This window comes from Pseudophryne corroboree, chromosome 11 (assembly GCF_028390025.1).
Source record: "Pseudophryne corroboree isolate aPseCor3 chromosome 11, aPseCor3.hap2, whole genome shotgun sequence".
NCBI classification, from domain to species: Eukaryota; Metazoa; Chordata; class Amphibia; order Anura; family Myobatrachidae; genus Pseudophryne; species Pseudophryne corroboree.
Window position 1 is genome coordinate 259095781 of NC_086454.1, and position 16982 is coordinate 259112762.

At 46.5% G+C, this 16982-nt stretch overlaps 1 protein-coding gene across 2 annotated transcripts in view; it reads right to left on the minus strand.

The window, feature by feature from the left end:
* The window catches only part of LOC134969417 (receptor-interacting serine/threonine-protein kinase 2-like), a 144655-nt gene that overhangs the window by 98975 nt on the left and 28698 nt on the right, over positions 1–16982 (minus strand). For both annotated transcript variants that reach the window (XM_063945360.1, XM_063945361.1), the window contains exons 2-3: positions 6362–6580; positions 3336–3489 (exon numbers count right to left, since the gene is read on the minus strand). In XM_063945360.1, the coding sequence (XP_063801430.1) occupies positions 3336–3489; positions 6362–6507 (300 nt within the window). In that variant the 5' untranslated portion in view covers positions 6508–6580. The remainder of the gene's footprint in view (positions 1–3335; positions 3490–6361; positions 6581–16982) is intronic.

Sequence of the window (16982 nt, forward strand, 5' to 3'; positions counted from 1 at the left end):
GAGTATCGCCTGAACCCTTGTTCTTCTTCTGATCTTTAATCACCTTTGGAATGAGTGGAAGTGGAGGGAACACATAGACCGACGGAAACACCCACGGTGTCATTAGGGCATCCACCGGTATTGCTTGAGGGTCCCTCGACCTGGAACAATATCTCTGAATATCTCTCATCATGTCTATTTGAGGAATTCCCCAACAACTTGTCACTTCTGCAAAGACCTCTTGATGAAGACCCCACTCTCGTGTCTGCTGAGGAAGTCTGCTTCCCAGTTGTCCACTCCTGGAATGAAGACTGCTGACAGAGCACTTGCATGTCTTTCCGCCCAGCGAAGAACCTTTGTGGCCTCCGCCATTGCCGCTCTGCTCTTTGTTTTGCCCTGGCGGTTTATGTATGCCACTGCTGTTATGTTGTCCGACTGAACCAAGACGGGCAGACCGCGAAGAAGATGTTCAGCTTGCAGAAGGCCGTTGTAAATGGCCCTTAATTCCAGAATGTTTATGTGCAGACAAGCTTCCTGGCTTGACCATTTTCCCTGGAAATTTCCCCCCTGTGTGACTGCTCCCCAGCCTTGGAGACTTGCATCCATGGTCACCAGGATCCAATCCTAGATCCCGAACCTGCGTCCCTCTAGGAGGTGATAACTGTGCAGCCACCACAGGAGAGAGATTCTGGTCCTGGAAGATAGGATTATTTTCCGGTGCATGTGCAGGTGAGACCCGGACCACTTGTCCAACAGGTCCCACTGACACACCCTGGCATGGAACCTGAGAAACTGAATGGCCTCGTAGGCCGCCACCATCTTCCCCAGCAACCGAGTGCATTGATGAATCGACACTCTTGCCGGTTTCAGAATCTGTTTGACCATGTTCTGGATTTCCAGAGCCTTTTCCACTGGAAGAAAGACTCTCTGTAATTCTGTGTCCACAATCATACCCAAGAATGACAGCCGTGTTGTCGGAACCAACTGTGATTTTGGCAAGTTTAGGAGCCAACCATGTTGTTGCAGAATTGCCAGGGAGAGCACAAAGTTTTTCAGTAATTGCTCCTTGGATCCCGCCTTTATCAGGAGATCGTCTAAGTACGGGATAATTGTGATTCCTTGCTTGCGCAGGAGAACCATCATCTCTGCCATTACTTTGGTGAAAATCCTCGGAGCCGTGGATAGACCAAACGGCAACGTCTGAAATTGGTAATGACAATCCTGAACAGCAAACCTCAGGTAAGCCTGATGTGGAGGATATATGGGGACGTGTAAGTAGGCATCCTTTATGTCAACCGATACCATAAAATCCCCCTCCTCTAGACTGGAGATCACTGCTCGGAGAGATTCCATCTTGAATTTGAATTTTTTCAAATAGAAATTGAGGGATTTTAGGTTCAGAATCAATCTGACCGAGCCATCCGGCTTTGGGACCACGAACAGGCTTGAATAAAAGCCTTCTCCCTGCTGTGACGGGGGTACCGTGACAATGACTTGATTTTGACACAGCTTTTGTATTGCAGCGCATACTACCTCCCTTTGCGGAAGAGAAGCTTGCAAGGCCGATTTGAAAAATCGGTGAGGGGACACGTCTTGAAACTCCAATTTGTAGCCTTGGGCTACTATTTCTAATACCCAAGGATCCAGGGCCGAGCGAACCCAGACCTGACTGAAGAGTTGGAGACGTGCCCCCACCGGTGCGGACTCCCGCAGAGGAGTTGACTCCCACTTTTCCCTGTCCCCAGAGGGGAACGGATATGACACCTGAATTCTCTTGGGAATCTGTAACTTTTTGTCAGGATTTTCCCAAGCCTTTTCAAAAAGAGTGTTCAGTTCATGAGAGGGAGGAACGTTACCTCAGGTTTCTTTCCTTTATGCATACAGACCCTTGTCTCAGGAACAGCAGAGTCTTCCGTGATATGTAATACGTCTTTTATCACCACAATCATGTACTGAATGCTCTTAGCCAGTTTAGGATTCAACCTGGCATCACTATAGTCGACACTGGAGTCAGAGTCCGTGTCGGTATCTGTATCCGTTATCTGGGTAAATGAACGCTTCTGTGACCCCGAGGGGGTCTGGACTTGTGACAATGCATCCTCCATGGATTTTCTCTATGCCTGGTTCTGAGACTCAGATTTATCTAATCTCTTATTCAATCGAGCCACATTTGCATTCAAAACACTCAAAACATTTACCCAATCAGCAGTCGGCGGTGCCGACAGGGTCACTCCCACCGTCTTTTCTGTCCCCACTCCAGCCTCCTCCTGGGAAGAGCACTCAGCCTCAGACATGTCGACACACGCGTACCGACACCCACAACCACACTGGGGCTATAGGGGACAGACCCACAGCAAAGCCTGGTAGAGGAACACAGAGGGAGTTTTGCCAGCTCACAACCCAGCGCCTATCCCGGTTCTGAAACACTTAATATAATGCCTCAGACCTGTTAGCGCTTTTAATATTAATAAAACAGCACCAAATCACTGTGCCCCCCCCCCTTCCCCCCGTTTTGCTCACCTGTCTTCTGACTTTTGGCTCTGCAAGGGGGGTGAGGGCGCGGCTCCGGGAACGAGCGATCAGACCCTCTGGAACTAATGGTGTTCAGTAGCCTAAGAAGCAGAGCCTTGAAACTCACAGAAGTAGTGAGTAGTAGTCTGCTTCTCTCCCCTCAGTCCCACGAAGCAGGGAGCCTGTTGCCAGCAGGTCTCCCTGAAAATAAAAAACCTAACAAAGTCTTTTTCAGAGAAACTCAGGAGAGCTCCTCAGTGTGCATCCAGTCTCACTGGGCACAGAATCTAACTGGAGTCTGGAAGAGGGGCATAGAGGGAGGAGCCAGTTCACACCCATTCAAAGTCTTAAAGTGCCCATGTCTCCTGCGGATCCCGTCTATACCCCATGGTTCTTGAAGCGTCTCCAGCATCCTCTAGGACGTATGAGAAAAAAGACACAACCGTAAATTTACTAATGTGGGAGTTTTTTTGGGAACTGGTGATGTTGCCCAGAGCAACCAATCAGATTCTACTTAACATGTATCTAGCTGCTTCTAGAAGATAATAGATAGAATCTGATTGGTGGCTTTGGACAACATCACCAGTTCTAAAAAAAATCCCACCTTTATTTATTTACCCCGTAGTGTCTGTGGTACTGTCGCTTTTCTCAGAGTAACCCCAGGCTTTCTTGCCCCGTTCATGTACCACATTCTTGCACAATTGATAGACTGCACTGCCAGGAATATTTGTCCAAGCTACTCTGGTTCTGTCACTCTGTAGCTAACAATTATGCTTTAAGGAAAAGTGTCGTGACAAATGACTTTGATATTCAGCATAAAATATAATGGAAGTGCACAGCCCAACCTGGTAAATGAGAGAGTGCAGTGATAAATTTGACATCCACTCTGTCACAATACCAATCGTATTTGATGTCCGATAAATTCCAAGTGTTTCTGTCAGGTGCTCGGATTTTATCCTGCCGATAAACTCCACCTCTCTGAGGATTTCTTTCCGTTGCCTACAAATACAGAATATTAAACTTAATAACTAATCACACACACAGCACAGGGTAGTGCCATTTGATTGTGCTTTCAAATCTTATTAAAGACTAGGGATATGTACTTAGCAGTGAAAAGTGTGGAGAAGTGAGCCAGTGGAGTAGTTGCCCATGGCAACCAATGAGCATTGAAGTAACATTTAAAATTGGCATACTTTCAAATTATACAGAGCACCTGATTGGTTGCCATGTACAACTTCTCCACAGGCTCACTTCTCCACTCTTTTCACTGCTTCATTTGTAGACCTCTTGTATCTCTGGTGTATTAGAGATAATAAATATCAATGAAACCTAAATTTGTCATATTCCTGAGAGAGTGTCTATTGTATGTGTTAATGTAGGACTTAATCCAGGCTGAAGGGAATACTAAAGTTGAAGCATGGCAACACTGAATCACACACAGAGGTTTCATTTTCAGTGCAGGATATAATTATTGTCCACAGCCTGGATTTTCAGGTTATAGGAGATTCCCTTGTAGAGGCGCCATAGTGCCACTCAGGGGGCAGGGGAACAGAAGCAAGTCCTGTCTGAGATCCTGGCATGTACAACAACAGGGTGACCGGAGCCCACACATAACTACATCTCCAGCATGGCAGCACTGTGACATATGTGAACTAGGGTTTCTGAGTGATACAATGTGAGCTGGGGGCCCTACAGTGCTGGTATTTACACATTATACTTTGTAATAACACAACATCATAGTTACAGTTTTATTAGTCAGGGGTCTCCACAAACTGTAATCTGGCCCTGACCACACACCTGCATGCTGCATTGGATTCATCAGCAACAACTACATTTTATATTCTTACAGCTTAGACAATGGGGTAAATTTACTAAGATGGGAGTTCTATTTAAGATGGGATGTTGCCCACAGCAACCAAACAGATTCTACTTCTCATTTATCTAGAACCTTCTAGAAGATAATACCTGGAATCTGATTGGTTGCTGTGGGCAACATACCATCTTAAATAAAACTCCCATCTTAGTAAATTTACCCATATGTCTTTTTATTTATATGAGCAATATACAGGGATTCAAAGCATACTTGCCTATACTGAATTCAGAAGACTTTAGGTGGCGGGGCAGGGCTGTGACATCAACAAGCGCAACAAAAATTAGAGTAGTCCACAAGCGCTGCTAGACAATATAAATCCCTCTCTCTGAGGTTCCTTCCCAGATGTCCTCTCCCTTCAAGAGATTTTCATGTGCAGACAAAAGAATCCTCTTATATCCTGGACTCGCACGTGGACTAACCTTCTCTCAGAAGAGATGTGCATCAAAAGGTTTCTTTAGATCCCTTCATATAACTCCACACCACAACTGCTGGACATCGTCCTATCCCTCATGAGAGGCACTCACCTCCATTCTGTTCCCTATGTGCCTTGAAAGGTTTCTCTTTCAGCGATAATGGCCCTCATTCCGAGTTGTTCGCTCATTGCCGAGTTTCGCTATATTGCGATTAGTCGCTTACTGCGCAAGCGCAAGGTTCGCAGAGCGCATGCGGTTAGTTATTTTACTCAAAAGTTAGGTATTTTACTCACGGCATAACGAGGATTTTTCTTCGTTCTGGTGATCGGAGTGTGATTGACAGGAAGTGGGTGTTTCTGAGTGGAAACTGGCCGTTTTATGGGTGTGTGCGGAAAAACGCTGCCGTTTCTGGGAAAAACGCGGGAGTGGCTGGAGAAACGGGGGAGTGTCTGGGCGAACGCTGGGTGTGTTTGTGACGTCAAACCAGGAACGAAACTGACTGAACTGATCGCAATGGCAGAGTAAGTCCCGAGCTACTCAGAAACTGCTAAGAAGTGTCTATTCGCAATTATGCAAATCTTTCGTTCGCAATTCTGCTATGCTAAGATACACTCCCAGAGGGCGGCGGCTTAGCGTGTGCAATGCTGCTAAAAGCAGCTAGCGAGCTAACAACTCGGAATGAGGGCCAATATCCGGAATCCTGATGAAACCCGGGTGGTGACGCTGAAAAAGAAACCTTTCAAGGCACATAGGGTACAGAATGGAGGTGAGTGTCCCTCATGAGGGATAGGACGATGTCCAGCAGTTGTGGTGTGGAGTTATATGAAGGGATCTAAAGAAACCTTTTGATGCACATCTCTTCCGAGAGGAGGTTAGTCCAGGTGCGAGTCCAGGATATAAAAGAGGATTCTTTTGTCTGCACTTGAAAATCTCTCTGAAAGGAGAGGACATCTGGGAAGGAACCTCAGAGAGAGGGATTTATACTGTCTAGCAGCGCTTGTGGACTACTCTAATTTTTGTTGTGGGACAAGTGTCAACATAAATTCTACATTGGTAACACTGAAAGTAAACATGTCTATATTATGGTCCACAATGAAATCCAACATAGATTGGGAAATGTACTAAGCAGTGATAACAGTGGAGAAGTGACCAGTAGAGAAGTTGCCCATGGCAACCAATCATCTGCTCTGTATAATTTGATAGTATGCAAATTATAAATGTTACTTCAATACTGATTGGTTGCCATGGACAACTTCTCCACTGGCTCACTTCTCCACTCTTTTTCACAGCTTAGTACATCTCCCCCTAATTTATTTCCAGATGTATCCCCAGGATCGGTGCGAGAAGAAATCCTCTGGTCGGGCATAACGCACAACTGAATAGCTCCGGCACCTCCTTCCCAACACTATTCATATCATGCTAAAATGAACTGACCCCAAAGTCTGTGGCGCACTAAACTGGGCTATTTGGCATGATTTGAGGATGGGTGTAGCGCTAGCATATTCCGATTCGGGAACAAAACAGTAATAACAAGAGTTCGGGTAATAACAGTCAGAGGAATCATTTCTATAGGCGTTCGGCTTACCTTTCGGTTCGGTCAGCCAAAGACAAGAGTTTTATGAAGACGCAGCGGCCGGTGAGTTCATAAGTGGATTTATAGACGTGTTCTGTACTTGTCGCCACTATCTGGTAGGTCTTCAGGTCCTTCTGTCTGATCACTGGCAAAGTCATTTCTGCACAGAGCTACAATTCCCTAGCACACAAGTTGGTGATTTCCTACATGGATCACAGCAATGTTAGACACCTGAAACCAAGAAAAATATCAATAATTTCTTTGCTAAAAAAAGAGGAACATGCAATGGTGATGTAGATATTCTCCAGGTTATTTATATATATATATATATATATATATATATATATATATATATATATATATATATATATATATATACACATATATACATATATATATATATACACACAAACAAATATTTTTAGGATATTTTCTGATGATCTCAATGAGTTAGGAAAAACTATTAAAGGACAAACAAAAACAGACATATTTCATTTGTATGTTTGGCTTACTGTATCTGTTCATCATGTACAAGTCCAGTGATTGCCATGACCATCCCAGTATATGTGTGGGTGTTTCTGTGACAATTGCAATGTATTGCCATTCAGTAAGTAAACATTTGCTTCAAGACATTGGAGCCTATAGCAAGGAAAATTCCACAACTATCCTAAATGTTCCTCATGACAAAATCAAAGCCTAGACAACTCACAACACATACTGTAGGTAATGTGCTTTAAAAATAAAAACAGTATAAACTGTAGAATACTATACAATCTAATTATTATCTACATGCTGATAAGCTGTACATTGGGGATAACAACACAATTTACATACAATGTTATAAAAGGGAAAAATACATAATACAGGAGGGTAGGGGGGTCACTAAGCTTGGTGACACCCAGTGTGAGGGAAATATGGGGTGTGTGGCATCGTGAGAAGGGGTGTGACCTCATGGGAGAGGGGCGTGGCCTCAAGGGCTGAGCCCTGTTTTCATCATTCTGGGCGTAGATTGTCTGTCTGCAGTGCCGTCTCCTATATTGTGACAGAAGCCGAGTGCTGCATATAATGTTACAGTGCAGCACTGTCACTGAGCAGGAGTCTGCATTTTGGTGTCACCCTTAGGCAGGTGACACCCCCCTGTAGTGACGCCACCACAGAAGGGTGCTAGTAACTCAGAATGTGGATGAGACTTTTGCTTTCAGCTAGTGGTGAAAGTAATGCCGGGTACACACTAACCGATGTGTGTACCCGGCGAGCTCACCAGTGACGGGACCCAGCGGGGTGCCAACATCGGCAAGTGCATACATACTCAGCAGCGACTGAGCAGCGGCAGGGGGAGGAGCGGGGCCATGCTGAGTTCTGCAGCATGGCATCACTAGCGACATCTCCAGATTGAGCTGCATGTACAGACAACTGGGGATGTTGCTAGCGACCTGCGGGAGCACGCATCGATAACGGTCTAGTGGGTACACACTGGAAGATAAAACAAATTTGTCTTAATGATTGATTGTTATCAGCAAATTCGTTTGAAATGACATCCAAGGGTAAATTTACTAAGATGGGATGTTGCCAATAGCAACCACATTCCAGGTTTTATCTTCTAGATTCTAGAAGGTGCTAGATAAATGAGAAGTATAATCTGATTGGTTGCTATGGGCAATATCCTGTCTAAAATAGAACTCCCATCTTAGTAAATTTACCCCCTAGTGCAGCCATTCCCAACCACGGCCCTCGAGGCACACTAACAGTGCAGGTTTTAGTGATATCCAGGCTTCAGCACAGGTGATTTAATTAGTAGCTCAGTTATTTTGATTTAACATCTGTGCTGCAGCCTGGATATCACTAAAACCTGCACTGTTAGTGTGCCTTGAGGACCGTGGTTGGGAATGCCTGCCCTAGTGTGTTCCCAGCATTAGTGTGTGTGGTTATTGTTAGACAGCTGTACTAGCAGCAGCCTCCAGCAATAAGCAATTAAGCAGCCATCTGTGGTGCAGCATGGTTGGAATGACAAGAGACAGAAAACAGAGACATGAAACATAAGCCAGTCACTATAGAATGTTCTACACAGTTATGTGCTGGCAACCATGATGGAGATGTATCAAGCTTTCTTAACCGCTTGTTTAACATGGTCGCTTCTGTTACAACTGTGTCAGGGGAGCCTGCCAGTGGCTGAAGGAAGCTAATCTTCCTGCAGCTGCTGGGCTCAGCCCACCCAACCAATATCTTGGTTGCCGCTGCAACCTCTCCTCTTCCACTCCTGCCATCTGGGTTTAAAAAGGGGGTGACAATTGAAGATTAACCCACCCACAGCTGCAGGAAGACACACAGTCTCAGGGCTACAGTTACTGCTGGTGGAACGGCCAGCCGCGGGAGTGTGATGACGTCACCTTCATGCTCCCAGCAGCCCTGAAAAAGGAGGAGGTACCGATGCTGTCAAACAAGTCCTGGATACTTGGCGGCAGCGTTTTACAGTAATAGCCGCTAATGGCGGCTATACAGTGAGCGGGGTGGAGCAGCGTACCGTCGGCCAAATTCTTAACGGTACGCCGTACTGGAGCGTACTGCCACACTTGCAGGACTGTCACTCCACATGTCTAGTGGCAGATGCAGCCAACAGGGAGGTAAGAGAACTAATAGTATACTTATCAACAAACTATGTAAAAATAATAATAATAATAATTTTATTTATATAGTGCTCTTTCTCCAATAGGACTTAACAGATCGAATGAACATAATACAGTACAGAAACAATGAGGTACAGAAAAGCTTTTCATAAAATACGTAGAGCATGGAGGTACTAAAGGGACATTATGGAAATGTTGAGTAAACAGGAAAGTCTTGAGTCTGTTTTGAAGGATTCTAGAGTGGGGGCCTCTCGTACTGTGCGGGGAAGGGCCCTGGTCATGCAGAGCTTTGAAAGTCAGTAAGCAAATCTTGAACAATGTACAGTACTACTGTATCATGTTCATGTTTCAATTTCTCCAGCCCTGAAGATAACCCGAACATCATGAGCATATATACAATATGTTTACACAAATAAAATACAACATATGAAGCAAGTGGTGTCCATACGTCAGTGTGCGTTCTGCCACTGCTACACTTCTCCAGTCCACTGTAAATGAAACTTTCTGTAGCATCCAACTGGCAGTCCTGCTAGTCACTAGCTCTGAGCCCAGCACCTCGTGACTGTGACGTCTCCGCTCTGTGGCTTTGTGATTATGGTCATGAGTCACTTCTAACAGAACAGGAAAATCTGCAGCATGACCTTGTGACCCTACTTGCAAATACAGTATACAGTAACTGCCTGTGCCCTGCATGATTCCTCTTAGCTGCTTTCCTGGCTCGTAATTATCTGCCCAACAGGGAAATATACAACTGTTTTATTACTAGCAATATAAAGTAACGTTCTACATCTAAGTAACTGACAATAAATTATAAATGAGGAAAAAAAATAAGAATTTACTTACCGATAATTCTATTTCTCGTAGTCCGTAGTGGATGCTGGGGACTCCGTAAGGACCATGGGGAATAGCGGCTCCGCAGGAGACTGGGCACATCTAAAGAAAGCTTTAGGACTATCTGGTGTGCACTGGCTCCTTCCCCCATGACCCTCCTCCAAGCCTCAGTTAGGATACTGTGCCCGGACGAGCGTACACAATAAGGAAGGATTTTGAATCCCAGGTAAGACTCATACCAGCCACACCAATCACACCGTACAACTTGTGATCTGAACCCAGTTAACAGCATGATAACAGAGGAGCCTCTAGAAAAGATGGCTCACTACAGCAATAACCCGATTTTTTTTTTTTTTTGTAACAATAACTATGTACCAGTATTGCAGACAATCCGCACTTGGGATGGGCGCCCAGCATCCACTACGGACTACGAGAAATAGAATTATCGGTAAGTAAATTCTTATTTTCTCTAACGTCCTAAGTGGATGCTGGGGACTCCGTAAGGACCATGGGGATTATACCAAAGCTCCCAAACGGGCGGGAGAGTGCGGATGACTCTGCAGCACCAAATGAGAGAACTCCAGGTCCTCCTCAGCCAGGGTATCAATTTTGTAGAATTTTACAAACGTATTTGCTCCTGACCAAGTAGCTGCTCGGCAAAGTTGTAAAGCCGAGACCCCTCGGGCAGCCGCCCAAGATGAGCCCACCTTCCTTGTGGAGTGGGCATTTACAGATTTTTGGCTGTGGCAGGCCTGCCACAGAATGTGCAAGCTGAATTGTACTACAAATCCAACGAGCAATAGTCTGCTTAGAAGCAGGAGCACCCAGCTTGTTGGGTGCATACAGGATAAACAGCGAGTCAGATTTCCTGACTCCAGCCGTCCTGGAAACATATATTTTCAGGGCCCTGACAACGTCTAGCAACTTGGAGTCCTCCAAGTCCCTAGTAGCCGCAGGCACCACAATAGGTTGGTTCAGGTGAAACGCTGAAAACCACCTTAGGGAGAAACTGAGGACGAGTCCTCAATTCCGCCCTGTCCGAATGGAAAATCAGATAAGGGCTTTTACAGGATAAAGCCGCCAATTCTGACACGCGCCTGACCCAGGCCAGGGCCAACAGCATGACCACTTTCCATGTGAGATATTTTAACTCCACAGATTTAAGTGGTTCAAACCAATGTGACTTTTGGAACCCAAAAACTACATTGAGATCCCAAAGTGCCACTGGAGGCACAAAAGGAGGCTGTATATGCAGTACCCCTTTTACAAACGTCTGAACTTCAGGGACTGAAGCTAGTTCTTTTTGGAAGAAAATTGACAGGGCCGAAATTTGAACCTTAATGGACCCCAATTTCAGGCCCATAGACACTCCTGTTTGCAGGAAATGTAGGAATCGACCCAGTTGAATTTCCTCCGTCGGGCCTTACTGGCCTCGCACCACGCAACATATTTTCGCCAAATGCGGTGATAATGTTTTGCGGTTACATCCTTCCTGGCTTTGATCAGGATAGGGATGACTTCATCCGGAATGCCTTTTTTCCTTCAGGATCCGGCGTTCAACCGCCATGCCGTCAAACGCAGCCGCGGTAAGTCTTGGAACAGACAGGGTCCTTGCTGGAGCAGGTCCCTTCTTAGAGGTAGAGGCCACGGATCCTCCGTGAGCATCTCTTGAAGTTCCGGTTACCAAGTCCTTCTTGGCCAATCCGGAGCCACGAATATAGTGCTTACTCCTCTCCATCTTATCAATCTTAGTACCTTGGGTATGAGAGGCAGAGGAGGGAACACATACACTGACTGGTACACCCACGGTGTTACCAGAGCGTCTACAGCTATTGCCTGAGGGTCCCTTGACCTGGCGCAATACCTGTCGAGTTTTTCCCAACGGTTTATAATCATGTGGAAGACTTCTGGGTGAAGTCCCCACTCTCCCGGGTGGAGGTCGTGCTGAGGAAGTCTGCTTCCCAGTTGTCCACTCCCGGAATGAATACTGCTGACAGTGCTATCACATGATTTTCCGCCCAGCGAAGAATCCTTGCAGCTTCTGCCATTGCCCTCCTGCTTCTTGTGCCACCCTGTCTGTTTACGTGGGTGACTGCCGTGATGTTGTCCGACTGGATCAACACCGGCTGACCTTGAAGCAGAGGTCTTGCTAAGCTTAGAGCATTGTAAATGGCCCTTAGCTTCAGGATATTTATGTGAAGTGATGTCTCCAGGCTTGACCATAAGCCCTGGATATTTCTTCCCTGTGTGACTGCTCCCCAGCCTCGCATTCGTGGTCACCAGGACCCAGTCCTGAATGCCGAATCTGCGGCCCTCTAGTAGATGAGCACTCTGCAACCACCACAGGAGGGACACCCTTGTCCTTGGTGACAGGGTTATCCGCTGATGCATCTGAAGATGCGACCCGGACCATTTGTCCAGCAGGTCCCACTGGAAAGTTCTTGCGTGGAATCTGCCGAATGGGATTGCTTCGTAGGAAGCCACCATTTTACCCAGAACCCTTGTGCATTGATGCACTGAGACTTGGCTCGGTTTTAGGAGGTTCCTGACTAGCTCGGATAACTCCCTGGCTTTCTCCTCCGGGAGAAACGCCTTTTTCTGGACTGTGTCCAGGATCATCCCTAGGAACAGAAGACAAGTCGTCGGAACCAGCTGCGATTTTGGAATATTGAGAATCCAATCGTGCTGCCGCAACACTACCTGAGATAGTGCTACACCGACCTCCAACTGTTCCCTGGATCTTACCCTTAACAGGGAATCGTCCAAGTAAGGGATAACTAAAATTCCCTTCCTTCGAAGGAATATCATCATTTCGGCCATTACCTTGGTAAAGACCCGGGGTGCCGTGGACCATCCATACGGCAGCGTCTGAACTGATAGTGACAGTTCTGTACCATAAACCTGAGGTACCCTTGGTGAGAAGGGTAAATTTTGACATGAAGGTAAGCATCCTTGATGTCCCGAGACATCATGTAGTCCCCTTCTTCCAGGTTCGCAATCACTGCTCTGAGTGACTCAATCTTGAATTTGAACCTCTGTATGTAAGTGTTCAAAGATTTTAGATTTAGAATCGGTCTCACCGAGCCGTCCGGCTTCGGTACCACAACAGTGTGGAATAATACCCCGTTCCCTGTTGCAGGAGGGGTACCTTGATTATCACCTGCTGGGAATACAGCTTGTGAATGGCTTCCAAAACTGTCTCCCTGTCAGAAGGAGACATCGGTAAAGCCGACTTTAGGAAACGGCGAGGGGGAGACGTCTCGAATTCTAATTTGTACCCCTGAGATATCACCTGAAGGATCCAGGGGTCTACTTGCGAGTGAGCCCACTGCGCGCTGAAATTCATTGAGACGGGCCCCCCACCGTGCCTGATTCTGCTTGTAAAGCCCCAGCGTCATACTGAGGGCTTGGCAGAGGCGGGAGAGGGTTTCTGTTCCTGGGAACTGGCTGATTTCTGCAGCCTTTTTCCTCTCCCTCTGTCACGGGGCAGAAATGAGGAACCTTTTGCCCGCTTGTCCACGAAAAGACTGCGCCTGATAATACGGCGTCTTCTCATGTTGAGAGGCGACCTGGGGTACAAACGTGGATTTCCCAGCTGTTGCCGTGGCCACCAGGTCTGAAAGACCGACCCCAAATAACTCCTCCCCTTACTAAGGCAATACTTCCAAATGCCGTTTGGAATACGCATCACCTGACCACTGACGTGTCCATAACCCTCTACGGGTAGAAATGGACAACGCACTTAGACTTGATGCCAGTCGGCAAATATTCCGCTGTGCATCACGCATATATAGAAATGCATCTTTTAAATGCTCTATAGGCAAAAATATACTGTCCCTATCTAGGGTATCAATATTTTCAGTCAGGGAATCCGACCACGCCAACCCAGCACTGCACATCCAGGCTGAGGCGATTGCTGGTCGCAGTATAACACCAGTATGTGTGTAAATACATTTTAGGATACCCTCCTGCTTTCTATCAGCAGGATCCTTAAGGGCGGCCATCTCAGGAGAGGGTAGAGCCGTTACAAGCGTGTGAGCGCTTTATCCACCCTAGGGGGTGTTTCCCAACGCACCCTAACCTCTGGCGGGAAAGGATATAATGCCAATAACATTTTAGAAATTATCAGTTGTTATCGGGGGAAAACCACGCATCATCACACACCTCATTTAATTTCTCAGATTCAGGAAAACTACAGGTAGTTTTTCCTCACCGAACATAATACCCCTTTTTGGTGGTACTCGTATTATCAGAAATGTGTAAAACATTTTTTATTGCCTCAATCATGTAACGTGTGGCCCTACTGGAAGTCACATTTGTCTCATTCACCGTCGACACTGGAGTCAGTATCCGTGTCGGCGTCTATATCTGCCATCTGAGGTAACGGGCGCTTTAGAGCCCCTGACGGCCTATGAGACGTCTGGACAGGCACAAGCTGAGTAGCCGGCTGTCTCATGTCAACCACTGTCTTTTATACAGAGCTGACACTGTCACGTAATTCCTTCCAACAGTTCATCTACTCAGGTGTCGACCCCCTAGGGGGTGACATCACTATTACAGGCAATCTGCTCCGTCTCCACATCATTTTTCTCCTCATACATGTCGACACAAACGTACAGACATACAGCACACACACAGGGAATGCTCTGATAGAGGACAGGACCCCACTAGCCCTTTGGGGAGACAGAGGGAGAGTTTGCCAGCACACACCAGAGCGCTATATATATATACACAGGGATAACCTTATATAAGTGTTTTTCCCCTTATAGCTGCTGTATCTTTAATACTGCGCGTAATTAGTGCCCCCCCTCTCTTTTTTAACCCTTTCTGTAGTGTAGTGACTGCAGGGGAGAGCCAGGGGAGCTTCCCTCCAACGGAGCTGTGAGGGAAAATGGCGCCAGTGTGCTGAGGAGATAGGCTCCGCCCCTTTTTCGCGGACTTTTCTCCTGCTTTTTTATGGATTCTGGCAGGGGTTAAAATTCATCCATATAGCCCTGGGGGCTATATGTGATGTATTTTCGCCAGCCAAGGTGTTTTTATTGCTGCTCAGGGCGCCCCCCCCTAGCGCCCTGCACCCTCAGTGACCGAAGTGTGCTGAGGAGCAATGGCGCACAGCTGCAGTGCTGTGCGCTACCTTGTTGAAGACAGGACGTCTTCTGCCGCCGATTTTCCGGACCTCTTCTGCCTTCTGGCTCTGTAAGGGGGCCGGCGGCGCGGCTCTGGGACCCATCCATGGCTGGGCCTGTGATCGTCCCTCTGGAGCTAATGTCCAGTAGCCTAAGAAGCCCAATCCACTCTGCACGCAGGTGAGTTCGCTTCTTCTCCCCTTAGTCCCTCGATGCAGTGAGCCTGTTGCCAGCAGGTCTCACTGAAAATAAAAAACCTAAACTAAAACTTTCACTAAGAAGCTCAGGAGAGCTCCTAGTGTGCACCCTTCTCGTTCGGGCACAAAGATCTAACTGAGGCTTGGAGGAGGGTCATGGGGGGAGGAGCCAGTGCACACCAGATAGTCCTAAAGCTTTCTTTAGATGTGCCCAGTCTCCTGCGGAGCCGCTATTCCCCATGGTCCTTACGGAGTCCCCAGCATCCACTTAGGACGTTAGAGAAAAGTCAATGTAAAGTGCATACCCTCCAACTGTGCCTTTTTAGCAGGTACAGTACTTTTTTTTTATGGTCTGCGTGCGAACCGGTCACTGCAGGGGGGTAAGGGGCAGATGTAACATGTGCAGAGAGAGTTGGATTTGGGTGTGGTGTGTTCAAACTGAAATCTAAATTGCAGTGTACAAATAAAGCAGCCAGTATTTACCCTGCACAGAAACAAAATAACCAAGCCAAATCTAACTCTCTCTGCAAATGTTATAATCTGCCACACCTGCAGTGCACATGGGTGGTCATTCCGAGTTGTTCGCTCGTTGCCGATTTTCGCTATGCTGCGATTTGTTGCTAAATGCGCATGGTATGCAGCGCACATGCCCTTAGTTATTTAACTAAAAACTTAGCGGTTTTGCTGTTGATCCTGCGGCGCTTTTCAGTCGCACTGCTGAATGGTGAGTGATTGACAGGAAAGGGGCGTTTCTGGGTGGTAACTGAGCGTTTTCCGGGAGTGTGCTAAAAAAAGCAGGCGTGTCAGGGAAAAACGCGGGAGTGGCTGGCCGAACGCAGGGCGTGGCTGGCCGAACGCAGGGCGTGTTTGTGACGTCAAACCAGGAACTAAATGGACTGAGGTGATCGCAATCTAGGAGTAGGTCTGGAGCTACTCAGAAACTGCAAGAAAATATTTAGTAGCAATTCTGCTACTCTTTCGTTTGTAATTCTGCTAAGCTAAGATACACTCCCAGAGGGCGGCGGCCTAGCGTTGTGCGATGCCTTTGCACTTCTGCGAGGGGGGGCCGGACTGACATGCGGGGAGGACTAGCCCCGTGCTGGGCGTCCCCCCGCATGTCAGGAAAGTTGATCGTAGCTGTGCAAAATTTTGCAGAGCTACGATCAACTCGGAATGACCCCCATGGTTTTGCCCATTAGAGGAAAATGTTATTTTGCAATCAACCTTGAATTAGGCCCATACAGCACTATTGTAGGTGGGACGCCACATGTGGTCCACTGAGGGGTAGGTGAAATTTTTTTTTTTTTTAATTAACAAGAAGATAACTGACATCTTAACAAAACCACAACACATAGACATGGGGGGAGCAATGTGTACAACGTAAACTTTTGTCAAAAAACAGTATTTGAGTCATTTATTTTACATACTAGACAGTGCTATTTTTGCCTCATTTTTGAAGGTCACCCATGGTGAAATGGGTATGCCGAAGTATAGGGGGTTCAGCCATAAATCAGCTGCCGCTATAGGTAAGTGATATGAAACCACATACCTACATTTCATAGTGCTCGCTGCCTAACTACTTGCTCTGCCAGTACAACATGATACATACACGGTATACTCGGAACATTCCTGGTGCCATTTTTTATTAAATAAACAAACAAAATAAATAAAACGCAGCACCACTATGTTGAGCTTACTAGAAAACACAAAAAGGAGAATTCAGTTTTATTTTACAATTAGGAAACTTTCTATGAAATATTTGTCTTAAACATAAATAAAAATACTAAAATTTAATAAAACATAAATTCCAAGCTTACGGATTCCTTTGCTCTTTCACTTAATAAATAAGAATAAA